At 39.4% G+C, this 17,572-nt stretch overlaps 1 protein-coding gene across 1 annotated transcript; it reads left to right on the top strand.

Annotated features, from left to right (window-relative positions):
- Positions 1-1,492: 1,492 nt before the first annotated feature.
- On the top strand, positions 1,493-15,015 carry LOC124155328 (proteasome subunit alpha type-7-1-like). Its single transcript, XM_046529055.1, has 5 exons — positions 1,493-1,664; positions 1,776-1,902; positions 1,997-2,244; positions 2,334-2,516; positions 14,865-15,015. The coding sequence occupies exons 1-5, from the start codon at positions 1,560-1,562 to the stop codon at positions 14,952-14,954; spliced, it is 753 nt and encodes a 250-aa protein (XP_046385011.1). The 5' UTR covers positions 1,493-1,559; the 3' UTR covers positions 14,955-15,015.
- Positions 15,016-17,572: the final 2,557 nt, after the last annotated feature.

The raw sequence follows: 17,572 nt of genomic DNA on the forward strand, positions 1-17,572 counted from the left end.
TGCTGATTGCAATGAGTTTAATACACCTGAAAACTACCTACGCATGTGATTTCTGTTCCTCAAACTAATTTTCTCCTACTGAAAAAGTGGTTCATTCTCATCGTCACCTTAGATTCATTTGTTTATCTGTGTTCTTGAAAATGTCTAATAATTCCGCAAATAGCTTTGTAACAAATACACAATCAATAGTCTGATTATTTTCTTATTTTTTTACCACTGTTGGGCTTACCCCAAAGGCCTGTAGAAATTACCCCAGTGACCGGGGAAATACCAACATATCATATGAATTCAGAAAATTCCAACTAATTCTATGAAAGATGTAACAAAATTAGTGAAAATCATAAAGTGAAAAATGTCTTACGGGGTCGAAATTGCCCTGGTTTACTGATAGACGGGCAATGTATTAATATATATATCAAAGGGCCCTATATAATTTGGGCTAAACTTTTTGCCTTTCTCTACTTATTTTATGCCCACTACACCACATAGTTTTTGTGTGGCATCTTTTATGTAAATTACCAACCAACAGTGAAACCTGCAGGTGCAAATAAGCAGTAAATGCACATGGAATAATCATTAAATCATATTGAAGTAAAAAAAACGAATAATATACTTTAAGATCAAAGTAACTTCTCCTATTAGAGTGTATATCTGTTCACGCTCAAACAAAATATTTGTGGTGCTTAACCAAGCTTTGCAGAAGGATTGGGGAAACTAAACTTTTTGAAAAACAGTTGTGGTGCCACAAACTTTGTTATAAAACTTATGAAAGTGCCTTGGAATTATACCTTGTCTGGATTTCTCTGCTTTCGTATAGGATCCAAAGCATTTAGACATTGAATACAAGGGTTATTGAATGCCTACACAACCATTATTCCTGTTCCAATCTTCAAATACCCGCACTTCAGCACTTTTAGCGCACTGCCACCCTCCTTCGACACACCTATCGTAGCGTAAGTGTACACATTCAAACTGCGCGGTATATTGCAGCCAGTGGAAGTCGAGCTGTTGAGGTAAGTAGGGCTATTACTGTTTTTAACATATACGTCATCTTCCGCCCAGATTTTTCCTTACTGGTATAACTGCATGAATATGGGAGATAAAATTATAATCATTATAATAAGTCCTGGAATTTCACAAACTTTTCGTGTTTCTCGCTTTCATGTTTCGCAGCGCTTAACCATGTAAGTGGCAGTGTTTGGAACTACGTGTACAAGTTCCGACTGTTGCGACGATCGCAGGTACGAACAAGGGATAATATTACTATCATTTGTGCCCCGGTAATAGCCAATTTATAAACGATTTTGGCGGTAGAGAGATGATATTTTAACGGTAATGATGTTAATGGAATGCCATTTAGCGAGCTAGCATCAGCGAATGAGTCCTTGGAGGAATAAAGTGGTGTAGGTTTAGCGCCAAGTCAGTTTGAAATTGTTACTAGTTTGCTTCCCCGTACACAGAGTTCGTGGATAAACATCCGGTTCCATTAAGTCGAGGAAGTTGACCATCCCAACAATACAAATCGTCTGAGCGAAAGGTGTTGCACCAAGTCATTCGGAATGGGAACTTCACGTTATGATAGAGCTATTACAGTCTTTTCACCCGATGGACATTTATTGCAAGTGGAGTATGCTCAGGAGGCAGTGAGGAAAGGATCTACAGCTGTGAGTATTTTTTTCCGGTTAACCGTGATGGATAATAAAGTGCATTTCATGTCATAAATGATGCTTTGTCATGCTGCCAGGGGCATGTTTATAATGGGATTTTGTGTGCAGGTCGGCGTTAGAGGAAGTGATGTGGTGGTTTTAGGCGTTGAGAAGAAGTCTGTAGCCAAATTACAGGAGGAGAGAACTGTTCGAAAAATATGCTTATTGGATGACCATGTTGTCATGGCCTTTGCCGGTGAGACTGTCTTCAGTTTTCTTTTTGTGGTGTTCGGAGTTAACAGGGTTTTCAGGCGTTTTAATTTCTTTTACATTTTATTATATTTACTTAGGCCTTACTGCAGACGCTCGGATACTGATCAATCGAGCCCAAATTGAGTGTCAGTCTCACAAGTTAACCGTCGAAGATCCGGTCACCCTAGAATACATAACGAGATATATGGCGAGTTTGAAACAGAAATACACCCAAAGTAATGGACGGAGACCATTTGGAATCTCGTGTCTTTTAGCGGGATTCGATTATGATGGCGAGCCTCATCTATACCAAACAGAGCCATCGGGAATATATTACGAATGGAAGGTACGTAGTCTCAGGAGAGATGAAAGCAATGTTTTAATCCTTTTTGTATCGTTATCTTATATTCCTAATGCTTAAAAAATTCCTCGCAGGCAAATGCAACTGGGCGGAGTGCTAAAACGGTGAGAGAATTTTTGGAGAAATATTACTCTGCCGAAGAGGTATCGGCGGAGAAGGGCGCAGTAAAGCTGGCAATCCGTGCGTTACTGGAGGTCGTGCAATCGGGACGCAAAAACTTGGAGATCGCTGTGATGCGCCGTGGAGAACCACTGCAGGTAAGCGTAACTGCTATTGCAGTGATAGGAGCAATGCATGGAGCTGATCCAGCTCAGTAACGCATAGCAATTCTTCTTGGTAATTTTATGACCACTGTCTTTCACATTGGCAATGCTTTTGTTGTGGCGCAAATATTCAAATATACTCGGCACAAATGTTCAAAGGTGGGACACTTCAGGCTTTGTTTGGGGTTCTAATCCAACGCTCCCATGAAAAACGCATGATGAATCTTCTACTTAGAAATTGACCCAGTCAATTCCCTTGGGTGGTTTGCTAATTTGAATCTTGCTCATCCAGTCGTTTATATTGAACTGTTCAGCAACAGTAACTTCCCACCAATCACCACTTCAGGCTTTGTTAGGGGTTCTAATCCAACACTCCCATGAAAAATGCATGATGAATCTTCTATTTAGAAATTGACCCAGTCAATTCCTTAACATTGCCGAATAATCTCTGCTGGTGTTCTTGTTACCTTTGGTTCTCTAGTACCTGTTAACAATTTAAATTTGTAATTTAAAATATCTGTCTACAATTTTAAAATTGTACTGCTATTGTCACTAATTCCATATTTAGAAGTTCAAATTACTAGACTTCAGAAAGAGACATTCAGTGATATGTGAACGCACAGGATGGAGTCAAACAAAAGAAATGGACAGGTGAACTTCAGTAAGTATGGTAAATCCATGTTGGTGAGCATGAATCGAAGTTCAGACGGATCTCTGCTTGGTTGGTCAGTGTAGTGCATGCATATTTAATTATATTTTTTGATATTGCATGCCATTGATATACTAGGAGTATCTAGGAACACTTGAGGTATTGCTTGGCAATGCGTTTGTGGTCACTCAGGCCCAACGCTGCAATTCACCATGTAGGAGTTGGCTGTACAAGTCACATCAAAGGAAATATCTTAACCTTTCAGCCATTCTCTCATAATTTAAAATAAAGGAAGACGATCGAGTTGCCACCTACTTTTCAAATGTAGGTGAAGTTTGTTTGGGAAGAGCCTTCAGGAGGTGGAAGGATGAGTTGTGTACGAGAGACCCACAAAAGGCCACTAGTGGAGAAGCAGCAGCCTCAGGAATGTATCCTTAGTTGACCTTACATATCCGTCCATACATAACAAAAGGCCCCTACATGCCTTTCTCAGTCGACCCTACGTAAGTGGTGGGGGGTGATTCCGTCGTCAAGTTCTCCGAGATGACGTAGATGATGTTGCAGCACCAATTTTTCACTCTGGTGGCGTAATGGGAACTAACAAGGGAACTAAGAAAAGACGTCCGATAATTTTCAGGCATATTGTTAGGGCAACAGCTCAAGGTAAATAAACAATCAGTGTTGTCCGCCAGGTCGTATCAGTACCTTAATTATCGCTACAAATACTCTCATATTGTGCCAAAAGTAGAACCTTATTGTCTTTAAATTACTTCAAAAGCGGTCTGTACAAGATAGTAATAAGTACGGAGCAAATATGATCATTGATGTGGGAAGTTACATTGCATCATCAAGGTTTGTCATTCGCTTTCACCTTCCATAGTTAGTTTATTATGTGGCAAATAGTGGCATGAAAATATGTTTCCTATGGTTACGTGATCGAAGTATTGGTTTCCCAAAAGTATACCAAGTGCCAAACGTGAAAAATCTTATTATATATTCGCAGAAACAAGGTGCATGTATACTGCTATATTGTTCTTATTAGTTCAGTCAATTTTATAATTTATTTAACTTGGTGGCTATAAAGTGGTAGTATTATTACCTTTCTGCCGCGTTACTGTACATTTTAAAATGGTTTGTGTGACCTCGTCTCCCTTAATATCCATTGTAATGTAGATTCTTTAATCGAAGTGATCAGCAGAAGAAATTAGTCGGCCATGTTTCTGTAGGGTGTAGGGCTGGTACCGTACATTAAATAGGGCCCGTTTAGTTCCAAAAACAGCCATATGTAGGGCTTGATGTGGCGTATGTAGGGTGAGATCGGTTTATGTAGGGGCTGATGACGTAGCCAGGGTCGGTTGGCCCTAAAAGGTCGACTACATAAGAATACAGACCTCAGTTAGTGATGTGGTCTCTGGAAGGCCTTCGATTTTTTGGCTGGTGAAGGATTGAGAAATGTGTGCATGGTTTGTGTCCCTATCAGATGAGCTATGAGATTCAGCATTATGAAGAGAGGAGAATGAACTCCTAATAGGGTGGTTTCCTATTATTTTTTTATTGCTTCAATCGAAAGACTATTACTCCTGGAGTACGTATTTCACGCTTTTAGATTTTTTAATGACAAAATGTATTTTTTGGGATTAAATGAAAAGTGAAAAATTTCAATCGTGCGAAAACGCGATGGCCAAGTATTAATGCTGGGAAAAGTCCTCGTGACATCATTCTGGTTCCCGCTGTTGCCATGTGAGGTGACCTTGGGGCGAGGATATGTGTGCCGTTACGATGCAGGCTGCTAGCAGGTAGCAGAGTACCCCGCTAGCAGGTAGCGCTTGGCTTAAGTAAGGATTATTAATACCCTATCAAACAAAGAAAACTTTCCGACCTTAAGCAGTTTTATTATGTAACTTAAATGGCAACTTGTCGGAAAAATTGCGTGAAAAGCCCACCAATCCAACGCATCAAGCATTGGCTTGGTCTAATTATAAGAAAGCAAACACTATTAAATTCTTAATTTCTGCAACACCAGATGGCCTCATAAACTTTTTATCAGATCGTTATGAAGGAAGAGCAACTGATGTCAGCATAGTTACAGATTGTGGCTATTTAAACGAGTTACCCAATGGCTGTGAAATGATGGCTGACAGAGGGTTTAAGGGAATAGGCCACTTATTAGCGGAGAAAAGGATGAAGGTTAGTTAGACCTCCCTCAGTTAAAGTGGCAGAAAAATACAGCAAGGCGTACAGTAATACATAGTAAGAGGACTGCAAGTCTAAGAATCCATATTTAGCGAGTCATTGGAAGATTAAGAGAGTTTAAAATGCTTAAGCCAAATACATGCATGGACAGAAATCTTGTTGTGAGTTTAAATTACAGTGAGTCCTCGTTTAACGTCACTTACCGTTCCTGAAAAATGTGACGATAAACGAAATGACGTTAATCGAAGCACAATATCCCATAAGAAACAATGTAAAAAGTGAATATCGGCTCCTAGACCTCACAATTTTTATGCGAAAAAATTTTAGCGTATCATATTTGGGCCATTTTTTACAATGGGAATGTCAAACTATGGCATAAATACGAGTCCCTGTCTTCATCGACGGCAATACCAGCAGCGACGTACATTCTTCTCCATTTTTGTATCTTCCCGCATTTGTTTTTTCGGCTTAGCTATGGTGGTCACCCGGTCGAGCGTCGCCTGGGCATCATCATCGCTGAAACATCGTTGCAGTTACAGGAACCAAAATTATTGAGAATACGGCGAAAAAGTGACGACAAATACTCCGAGTTCTACACGGAAAAATTCCTAGAAATCACTTTTCAGGTCCTAGAAAACCGTTGTGTCAAGTAAAATTTGCTAAAAATTTACTTGACATTTACGCATTTAACATTTGCGCACCTAAGAATTCATTTTGCAGAAAATTTGCTATAAACGTAATCGAAATTGACAATAAACACACCGTTTTACACTTCGTTTAGACTGACTGTATTACCGCCCACAAAATGAACAACCTGCAACGCCCGCCGCTTTGCATTTTTTCTCGCGCGAAATTTAAAAGATCTGACCAGACCTGACGTTATCGCGAAGCAAAGGTGCGATAAACGAATCACGGTCTCAAAATTTTTGTGACGTTATCACGAAATGACGTTCAACAGGGTGACGTAGAACGAGGACTCACTGTATGTCAATAAAATAGCTGCAGGGTTGATAAATTTACAAAATAAGGTAATTAAGAAGTGTGATTAGGTATTGAGATTTAATGAGTCAGTGAGAGCTTGTCTATTATTTTAGCAATACTTATAAATAAAGGCATTGTACAAGACATGCTTGCATCCCCCTTAAACATGAAGTGGTAAACATTGCATCATTAGTCATCTTACATAAAAATAATTTACCTTTTATTTTTTACAAATTATTATTTTACATATTACCATTTTTCTATGTGCATATTTCGTCAATAAAAATCGTCGGTTTACGTCTAAACTTTGATGAAATTACATTAAATTTAAGAGTTACTTGAAACCACTACTAATAAACATCATAACATAAAGGTACTTATAAAGCTATTAACTGTGGTACTATTATCAGCTACTAATAAAGATATGCACGAATTAGTTAATAACTAGTATTAATGAATCATTACGCCGAAGCATTATAATTAACTGATGACGCTGTGCAATCGTGACAGTCAAGGCTCAAAATCGTCTTCGATGCGTCGAACACCATGGTGGTATTATAATTTTTGGCCGTAACTTTATGTTCCGGACAAATCTCACACTTCACCCGGCATGAATTATTAGATCTTTGTAATCGCACACGTTCAATTGCGCTCACAATGTATTCTTTTCTCATTGATCTGGAATATAGATTCATAATGTAAACATTGGGAAAAGGTCACATGATTATCACAACTTGCTAATAATGACGACCTACTATAACAGAATTCACATGAAACAATATATATATTCATTTATCTTGTTAATAACATAAAATACTTACCGCAAAGCCTTTACATTTCGTATTTCAGCTGATGTGTACTTTTCACAGCTCATTAAGTACTCTATCATTATGAGAGAGTCGACTTCGGGCAGATTTCCAGGCTCCGCACGAATATATCCAGCTTCCATGCCGATAATTCTCTTAAGTGTGAAATAAAAACAGCTAGCGTACATCTTTAAACTTGTGCTACAGCACAGGAGATGTATATCTCAATGTAAATCCACTTTCCAGCGTCTGGAACTGATAAACACTTCGTTATGCCTGGTTACCATGCCACGGAACGGCATATATGACGTCATGCGTCGTAAAGGCCATAAAACGATATCATTATTTTCAGGACGCTACGGTTCAATTAATATGTGTCTCTCAGGTTAAAGAAAAGTATACATATTAAAGATTTTTGATTTTCTATACGATGCATGAGTTAGATTGGCTGTACAAAATCCTTGCAAGTTCTCCATTCAAACAATTACTGATAAAACTTTGTTGCGTTATTTAATGCCTGAAATGCTTCCATTGGTGTATGTTTATTGTTCCTGTACATTTCGCATAAGTTATGAAAATATCGTTTCGCACTTCTTTCTGTAGACGAAAGCGGTCGAAGGCATGATCCTACCTCGGAAGACTTTTGCTATTATCCATTGTAATATCTTCACTAAAAAGTCTGCTAAGCATGCATCTTGATGTGATTAAAATTGCTGTCGTTTCAAAAAAAAGTTCCATTTTGAGTGTAATGCCAATGACGTCATTAAAATACATAATACCATAAGTGTATCCACAACAAATGCTATAAAAAAACGATTTGAATTAAAATTGGTATTATAAGAAAAGATATTTACTTGATATTATTTCAGGAAAAATGTAACGCAGATGTAATGTAATGCTGATGTCACTTAAGTAAAAAAAGCATGCTGCAAGAAACTGCGACTAATATAACATACATGGGTAATGTCTGCCACTAAAATATGAAAAAGCATATGCATCTGATAGACCCCAAGGCCAACGAAACTTTCGGATCCTTTGCTGATCCATGCGATCGTTTCCGATGCCTTGCGGCTCCACCTTCGATTTTCTTTCCACCTCGGCAATGAGACCAAAAAATTTCCCTTTCATTACCATTTTCATCCGGGGAAGAGAAAGAAATCAAAAGTTGCGATATTTGGTGAGTATGGTGGGTGAGGGAGTATGTAGTACCATACATTTTTATTTTACCAAAAACTCAAGTCTCAGCAAGAAGCAACACAAGCTATTGTGTTTTGATCACGAGTGAGCAAACGTGGGGTTGAATTGCTCCGCAATTCGTCTTATTTGCCAATCTTCAGCTAAAATTCCCTGCAATGAACTCCATGAAAGACCGGATTGGTAAGCAAATTCATCGTTAGTACGCCTCTTATCCTCGTACACAAGGGTACGAGTTTTTTTTTTCCACATTTTCATCAGTTGTGGAGCTAAAAGAGTGGCCCGGGCAATGAATGTCTTCGATCGACATGTTGCCGTGTTTGCATTAGGAATACCACTCGAGCGGAGAGCAAAATTTCAGTGCTGCACGGTGTTCTCGATTATGAAACATTTCAAAGACTGAAGAGGTCTTTGAATATAAACTGTGTCAAAAGGGGCTCTCTCCAACGGTCTTAAGTCACGCCCTTTCCCATACTGACTCAGAAATGATGAAATAACACCCATCTAGCAGGAGAAGCCCAAAATTTAAGAGCGACGCACGTAGCGATTTCCGTCGTTCGCCCTCTCATACTATGTGCCTCATACTAGGTTCTGCAAAGTTTTAGAGACGGTAGTAATGTCTACATTGTGCGTGCAATACCTACCCTATCATTCCTCACCAGCATTTGAACCATGGAACCCAATGCCCATAGCAAGATATTTTACCCACCACACCAGTGGAACATTAGTGACCTCTAGCAGTTTCAACTTCCAAAATGCCGGCTTTACAGATGTCCCTATGAGAGTGCAACCCCATTCTAGGTAAGGCATAATCAAAACATGATTCGGAGAAAGTCTTACTTAGAAAAAACATCTTAACACGTTGCGTACCGGGGTATTTAAATTCCTGGGAATGCCAATTCTGGGTGGAGGTGTTGAGATTGGAAATATGCTTTTGGTTTAAACATGGTTAAAAAGCTAATGTTTAGAATATAACTTTACCCAATCAAATGTTATGATGCATCAATTCATTATGAATGACGAACAACAACTGAAAACGTACTAACGAATACGTAATTTACGCTTTAAAATTGTTTAGGTTGACGCGCATAAATGACGAGAATCCTCATCATCTGTCCGGAACGTTCGGGAAAAAATGACGAGAATTCTCACCATCCGTACGCAATGTGTTAAAAGTCTTTTACACGTTGTCGTATTGCGATGCTTCGAATAGAATTTCCCTGGAACTAGGGTGAAAATTCTTGGTTGTATCTTCTGTCTAATATAATGCATATATAAAATTCTTGTGTCGCAGTTTTTTGTAGACAAACTCCTCCAAAACGGCCTGACCGATTCCTATGAAATCTGGTGTGTATGTTCAGTAGGACTGAGAATATGTTGTAAACTGTTTCTCATTCTTCTGCAGGGCCCATGAGGCCCTGAGTCATTTCCATTTAAATCAGTGATAATGGTCACGTTTAGCTGAGACATATACCATTGGAAAGAAAAAATAAATGCAAATTCTTATTCTTGCAACTGATTTCCGCTTTCCTAGTGATACACAATGAAATTTTTTAAAACAATGCATAAAAATGCTGAAATGTTTAGCATTTTTGGCTTACTGTCCCTTTGATGACCGTTAGTATTGTTTGTGTAGTTTGATATCTCTTTTTAAGTTTATTCACAAAATAAATCCTTTGCTATAGTCGTTACAATATGTCAGTGAGCTTTCTCTTTCTCCCTCGCTACAGTTAGGGCCTCTTTCGTTTTCGGCCATCATTCGATGATGCCATAATAGGTACTCAGTGCATGCAAGGTTTTTGGCGGTCATTTTCAATTTAATTGGAGAAATACATATATGTATACTCATGAATGGCAAGTTCCAAGGAGAAGATTTATTGCTGCCACGAATGCCTATTATTCCGACAGACGAGCCAATTGAATTCAAACTGGTTCAATTTCCAATTAGATTGGCATTCGCAATGACAATCAATAAGTCTCAAAGCCAAACGATGTCCGCTTGTGGCTTAGATTTAGGCATATTGTATTTTTCACTATTAAACGTGGGGCATGGTCTCGTGTGGGTAAACTATCCAGTTTTTTGTTTGTTTTGGCTAAAGATGGACTTACTAAAAATATCCTACGCTCCATTGAACTAAGACACTGATAAGGTTTCTTTTTTTTTAACTGTCCTAATTTGTTGGATGTATACAATTTGAAATTAATTGATTAAGATAATAAAAGTGAAATGTATTAAAAAATGAATGTTTGATGTTTTGTTGTTTTTATAGATTGTCATCGTTCAAAGCGTGCCATTCCTCTTTGGGTCATATGCCACATACCCACACACATGTAATAACGAAGTTATTTTTTAATTTACTTCCAAACTATTTACTACAAATATTTTATACCGCATAGCAATGGTAGCTGGGTCAGCTGGTAAGAGCAAATTGAGGACACTATAGAGGGTTCCACATTGTCGACAGTGTGGGTTCCTACGGAGATTCGTTTCCCATGTTAATCTCCATAAGCGCTGTGTTGTCAATAGCAGTATAAAAACTAATATTCTGCTGTGCACTGTTTAAAAATTTACTCCAATGTAGAAAGAGATGCAGCATTCATTGGCATCAATAGTTTTTACATAAAAATTATGGCGAAGGCTAAGAGAAAACATTTTCTTAAATGTATGCAACAAACGTGTATTTTTTACTTTATCTTGTTCTTGCAATTGTCTGTTAACCGTTAACTATATTGAATTGAATCCTCTACGCAAAATTCTTCATACTATTTTCTCTTTGAAGGTTTTCACCAATTTTACAATAATTGAGAAAAAATGTAGTTATACTGATGTAACACCCATTAGGAAAGGAAGATTTGGCTTTTCGTAAGGTAATTTCGTTATAAAATAATTTTAAAAAAACTTTCACCGTGGTATGCAAACATATATTGTTATATAATTTTGGGGCTCTTGATTATATCTGAAATACATATATGCAAGTTCCCTATTGCCGCCTGCCCGTCGATTGTATTGGATTGAATCTTCTGCACAAAGTTCTTTATACTGTTTTCTCTTTGACGGTCTTCACCTTTTTCACAGTTGTTGGGAAAATTTTTTGTTATACCGATGTTACACCCATTAGGACACGAAGATTTGGATTTTTGTAAGGTAAAAAGTAGCCGCCAACTAACTTACGTCTCTTACGTCGTAGGTCCCTGTATGCTGAGTATCAAATTTGAAAAGAACTTCAGAGTTATTTTTAGTGAAAAAATCACTTACTCATCTCAATTTGGAAGGGAGTTACAAGGTTTTGATCTTACGAAAAAATATTACGGCGCCGCTGGGGCAAGCTATCTCGCCTTGCCTCGCGCCAACTCTCCTTGCGCGCGCAGGGGGAAAAATCTCGGAAGGCCGAAAAGGAGATTTTTGTCCATCCATACCGGGAAATATGTAATCCTTGGTTATGTATCCTGAACTGAGAATACTCATACGTTGTAACAGCAATGTTTTCATTTCAATGCATTGGTACATGAAAGCAATCAAATTTTGACGGTTTGGAAATAAGTCGCAAATTTCACGTTGGGTCTTTCAGTCTATCCACGGGGTTCCATTCTCAGGGCACCATAAAACATCTGCAGGAGGATCGACCCAAGCCAAGGGGGGGCCAGGGGAAGAATAGGCAAAGGGGTTCACTGTGTCGTTGCATTTTTTCGAGTGAACGAGTGGTATGCTATAAGTTTGTGATCTGTAGAGTGTTTTTTATACTAACCTCTGCTGTAACGTGCCCTATCACTATGTCCGATACAAAGAGGAGGAGAAAAGGTGAGAAGCTCAAAAGCTGCGAAAGTTAGTTGGTGCTCAACGTTTTCTCGTACTTCACAAAATCTCTCAGCATCACTGAAGCCTGCCAATAAAATTTGAGAAAGGCAACTGGGTGCTCGGAATCAACTGTTTGCAAAGTGATAATGGATGGTTTCCATGGACTATTTATGACACCTTAAAATAATTAGTCACCCTGAAAGAAATTCGAGAACAGTGATTTTCGATGATTTTGTGAGATCGGTAGTTAAAAGGAAGGTAAATGAATATTTCCTGGAAAATACTCCTCCGACTTTAAAATTGATCTTAAGCTCGGTAAATATGGACAGTTATCTTTCACTTTTCAAAATGACAACATTATATCGCCTTCTCGAGGACAGAGGCTTCGGGTACGAATGCAGAAGAAAAAGAAGGATCCTTATCGACAGGAGTGATATTATTTGTTGACTGCTAATTATTTTAGGCAGCTAAAAAATGTTGTCACGAATAGAGGATCATTGTATTCACAGACGAAACCTGGATCAATATTGGAAAATCAGTGGAAAAAATAGACTTGCCGCGACAAAATATAGAAACTCTGCGTGAGGCTTTCGTTGCTGGACGTACAATTAGTGCTGGGCGTTCAGCCTCCACTTCCTTAGAGAAGGACGATTTGCAGTTGCACATGCATGGACAGAAAAAAGGGCTCATTAAAGGAGCATCGCACGTGTTTCCATGCAAGAAGACCTGAATGGTTTTCGGCGGTTGCACCCGTTTAAATTAAACATTTTGCGTTCTCCAGGTAGCGGCACACAGGGGGACGTCAAATGCATCACTCACGCAAATTTGGTGTTCCTACCTAGTCGGGAAGTGGCAAAAAAATTCTGAAAATTCTGAAAACTGTGCTTTTGTGGGATGCAAGCTTCACGGGGGATGTATTGTAAGTTACCAAATGTTGTAGAAGTTACGATTTTGAATTGTTATTTTGAAGTATCTGTGAAGATTATGGGAAAACTGAGGTAGACCGTTAGGGTGCCAAGTTTATTCCTCGAAATTCATGCGGCTTATGGATATTCCAAGATAGCCAAAAAATCAGACAAAAAATCTAGTATTTTGCGATTTTAGTAATTTCTCCTACAATTATTGCAAGTTGGTAAAAAAAATCCAAAGACAGACTCATAAGAAAAGCATTGGACATTTAAAAAAATACTTTAAATCAAAATATGGCAAAGAATTCCACACTAAACAATCAACCAAAAATCTTGTTTTCGTCACAGAAATTCCATTCAGATGTTCCTGAGACATTTACAAATACGCAATTAAAGGAAAAAGGTTTAAGTCCCATAAGGCTCCCATGTTAATTCAGATCGATATATCTCTAAAACCAATCGACTTTTTTAGGTTTCCGGATTTTTCCCTCCAATCAATATTTTTTCCCCACCTCCGGTAAAACCCAGGCGAAACATTGGATGAACGGGCAGTGCGAGGGAAGGTGCGAGGTTTGGCAGATTCATGATGTTAACACGGCAGAGGTATGAGAGGAGCGAGTGAATTCCCGAAGTGCTAGGCCACGCCTGCTGTCTGCTGATTGGCCAATGGAAAGTCATGTGTAGAGAAACTTTCCCTCCGTTCGCCCCCACAGATGGTGAATAAAGTATAAACGTGGAACGCTCTATATCTTGAAGGAAGGATGTGTTCATATAGTTTTTGAGCTGGCCACATACAGATGCCAACGAGCATTGCGTTAATTTCTGTCTGCCACTGTATATTCTTTCTATAATGTAGAATTAATGAAAATTAGAATATAAACTTAGAATTAATTAAATAGTGCTTAATCCTTTTTTTAATGAAAAATAAATCTATTGGCATCATTACTTTCAGAATGAAAGGAACTATAAAACTTGAAAAACATGATGAACAACATTGTCCTGAAGATCGGTTCCTAAGACATTCATGTGTGGAAATAACTTTTATTTTTAATGTGTATGTGTATGTATTTTATTTCATCGCCTAATTTCATGAGCATCTTAGACCAGCAGAAAATAAAGAATGCAATGCCAAAAAGGAATATGTAATGCTATTCTATTATTCATTCATAAATATCAGACAGCTTGACAATTACGCAGTTAAACCAATAACCAGAATGTAAAGGATAGCTAATTTACTGATAGAAATTTATCCTTTGCCAATGTTTTGGAATTTAAAATTCGTTAGAAACATGTAGTTTTAATCAACAAGTGTTAATGGTCGTTCTGACTGAGCATGTTTGCTTGGTGTGGGAATAGTGAAGTTTAAGGGAAGAAGAGGTAGACACTGGAGTGAGCATGCACTTACGAGGTACAAAGGCAAGGAAAGCAGTGGCCGTGGACAATTTGTGTGTGTTTGTGTGAAATGTTAAGGTGCAGGCCTTCTGCTCTTGACTCCGTGTCGGTCCAATTCTTAGCAAGGCAGTTTTTCCAGGGTTGCACTCTGCTTCTTTAGGTGGACTCTATGATGTTTACAGTGAATTTACTGCTTGCGTTCCTTCAGTTAACCAAAACTACTCAATGTTTGCATGATTGGCAATGATTGTCTTGCCATTTTCCATGTGTTTTACCATTCGTATATTTCATTCTTGAAACCTTGATTCCTAAATTTTTAAATAAAGTAAAAATTAACAGTGGGAATATGAGTGCATTGGCCCCAAACATGCCACGAGCTTTTATTTCTAATGCTTTGCTCTCTGCTTTGTGGATGCCTTTCAGATGCTGGATGCGGAGCGAATCGAGGAGTATGTGGCCGAGATTGAGAAAGAGAAGGAGGAGGAGGCGGAGAAGAAGAAGCAGAAGAAGTGAACTCACTGTCCCTCGTTGTCCCTCTCATTTGTATCGTCAAGTAAATAATGTTTGAAATGTTGCTTTGCATTCTTTCTTTTTGATGACTGGGTGGATTGCACTCGTTGTACACGGAAGGCCCTTGGCTGTTGGCACCTAATTTTGGTGTGCCATTTGCATTAATCAGTTCTGTTGGTGAAATCTTCAGCTCCAGTGTGTTTGTCTGCTGAGGCAACACCCGTGCCAAATTTAGGTTATAAACCACCCATTCCTACTTTTAGTCATAAGTGTACCATGGTGTCATCTTCATCCATAGGCTAGCTGCCTCAATAGGCATGTTTGGAATACAGCAGTTATCAAAAAAGAGGTGTGACTTGGAGATATGTGTCTACCAAGTCCCACATAGTATTTATATAAGATGGGAAAAAACAAATTCCTATACTTTTTCATTTGTAAAAATATCCCTTTGATTGAATCGCCCCTGTTGGGCCAAGGAACACAGTTAGCTTCTAAGATGATTCTGTCCATGTTGCTCTGAAAGATATCTGTTCTTATCAAGTGAAGCGATTAATGCTTGAAATAATACCACCCTGGTAACTTTTCACCGAAAAATTATTTATTGGTACGGCGCGTTTCGATGCTGAGGCGTCATTCTCAAGTACACTGTTTATTATATCGACAATCCAATAAATGCCCAAATTCTGGCAGGGGGGGGGAAATTTGGGGAGGAGTGGGAGGGTTGGTGAGGGAATGGTTTAGACGCGTGACTATATAAGCCCATGCTAGGAGAGGCAGGTAAGGTTCCTGGGCCGGGGGAAAGGGTCGGTTTGGAGAGGGGTAAATTATGAAGGTTAAGTGCAGTGGTAATGAGAGGTGAGTTTCTCAGGAAGACGATGTCATTAAGGACATGTCCCAAACTCCAATTTCTTTTAATCTCCAACTCTTCCAGGACGTCCATCTTCCTCCCCTCCTTGACTTTGTGTAAAATGTTGGGTCTGAAGTCACTGTGATGTCCCTCTTCCCACAGGTGCTTTGCAAAGTGGGATTGTTGTGAATTCCCCGTGCAAAAACACCTTTTGTGTTCTTCAGTTCTGGTCCAGAACGCCCTACCCGTCTGCCCCACATACACTGCGTCACAATCATTGCACTTGAGTTTGTGTATACCGTTGCCTTCCAACTTCTTCACTTTATCTTTTGTTCTGTTAAGGAGATTCCTTAAGTCTGCGTGGTTGTAAAACGCTGGTCTGAATTCTTTGGGGAAGACACTGTCACTTTTTCTGTCAGCCACCCGTAATACGGTAGTTTACACAATATAAACTCACTGTTTTTTTCCTTGTTTTGGTATAACATGTTATTAGCTCTTAGAGATTGTTATGTATTTCTTTGACATTTTTTCTGTCAAATCGTCTGAATAACAAGAATGAGCAAGTGTTAAATAGGATCGAGGAGAAAAGAACGTTGATGGACAAAATAAATCAAAGGAAGGGTAACTGGCTGGGACATTTGATGAGAGGGAATGGAATTTTGAAAGTAGCTTTGGAGGGAACGGTGGAAGGGGTCGGAAGGAGGGAAAGACAGGGACACTCACAAAAACTAGCAGACGTTTCAACGGGATGACCTGCTATCTTCGGTGCCGCAGGTGAACTGCTGTAGGCAAGGAAAATTCCTTCAGTAGTGGGGGTGGAAGAAGGGGAATGGATTTGGGGTTCTCTTTTTAAGCAGGACTTCTGGATACTCACGTTTGAGAAGAGCATGGTGGAGGTTCTGTGTGGATTGGGGGAGAGGATAGGGTTTGCTCCGGCAGTTAATGGGCAATATTTAGCCCTGGCATTTCAAACGCCTTTTCGGCCCAGATGTGGGTCATCTCCCTAGTTCTCACCTCGATGGTAGTTGCCCTCTGGCAGAACTTCGAGTTGGAGAAAAATATTTGTCAAAACAACTGTTGTGTGAGGCAGTGTGAATGGGGATGGGTTCACGAAAGGGGGGAGTTTTGCAAGAGTGTCTGTATTTATTCATTCATTGGTGTGGTACATTCTCCTATGTAATACGAGGGGCAGGGGCGGATCCAGGATTTTTTTCTGGGGGGCACAAGCAAGGCCGTATCCAGGATTTTGTTCTGGGAGGGGCACAAGGATACCTCGTAATACAAAACGAAGGCAATGATAATGGGACTGTATTAAAAATCTTGCATATTTTTGAGGGTCTGGGGGGGATGTGCCCCTGTGCCCCCCCTGGATCCGCCCATGACGAGGGGCAAAAATTACAAAACAGTCTGTAAACAACGTTGAAGGAAGTGTGTGAAGTGGACGGTGTGGAGGAGGATCTATTGATGACTGGTGAGGTGGTGGGGCGTAGCAGAGGGCAGCACTTGCAACAGGGGCGGTTGCATGGAGTCAGGGAGGAAGGTGGGGGGAGTGTGTGCCGTAGGAGGGGGCGTGTGGATCTTAAAATGTTACCCAAGTTAGGTGCTCTTCTGTAGGCAATGGAAGGGTAGGATGGAAGAAGAGCAGCTGTGGTTTTGTTTTGTTGTTACTGATGATAGAGTACAGATCTTTTAAAATTTTTTGAGTGCCCGGCAAGAATGTGGTGGTGAGATTTAAGTCTGCTGGTTTGTTCTTTTTTGATACGTGGGGTGTACT

The sequence above is a fragment of the Ischnura elegans genome, chromosome 3 (genome assembly GCF_921293095.1).
Source record: "Ischnura elegans chromosome 3, ioIscEleg1.1, whole genome shotgun sequence".
NCBI lineage: Eukaryota > Metazoa > Arthropoda > Insecta > Odonata > Coenagrionidae > Ischnura > Ischnura elegans.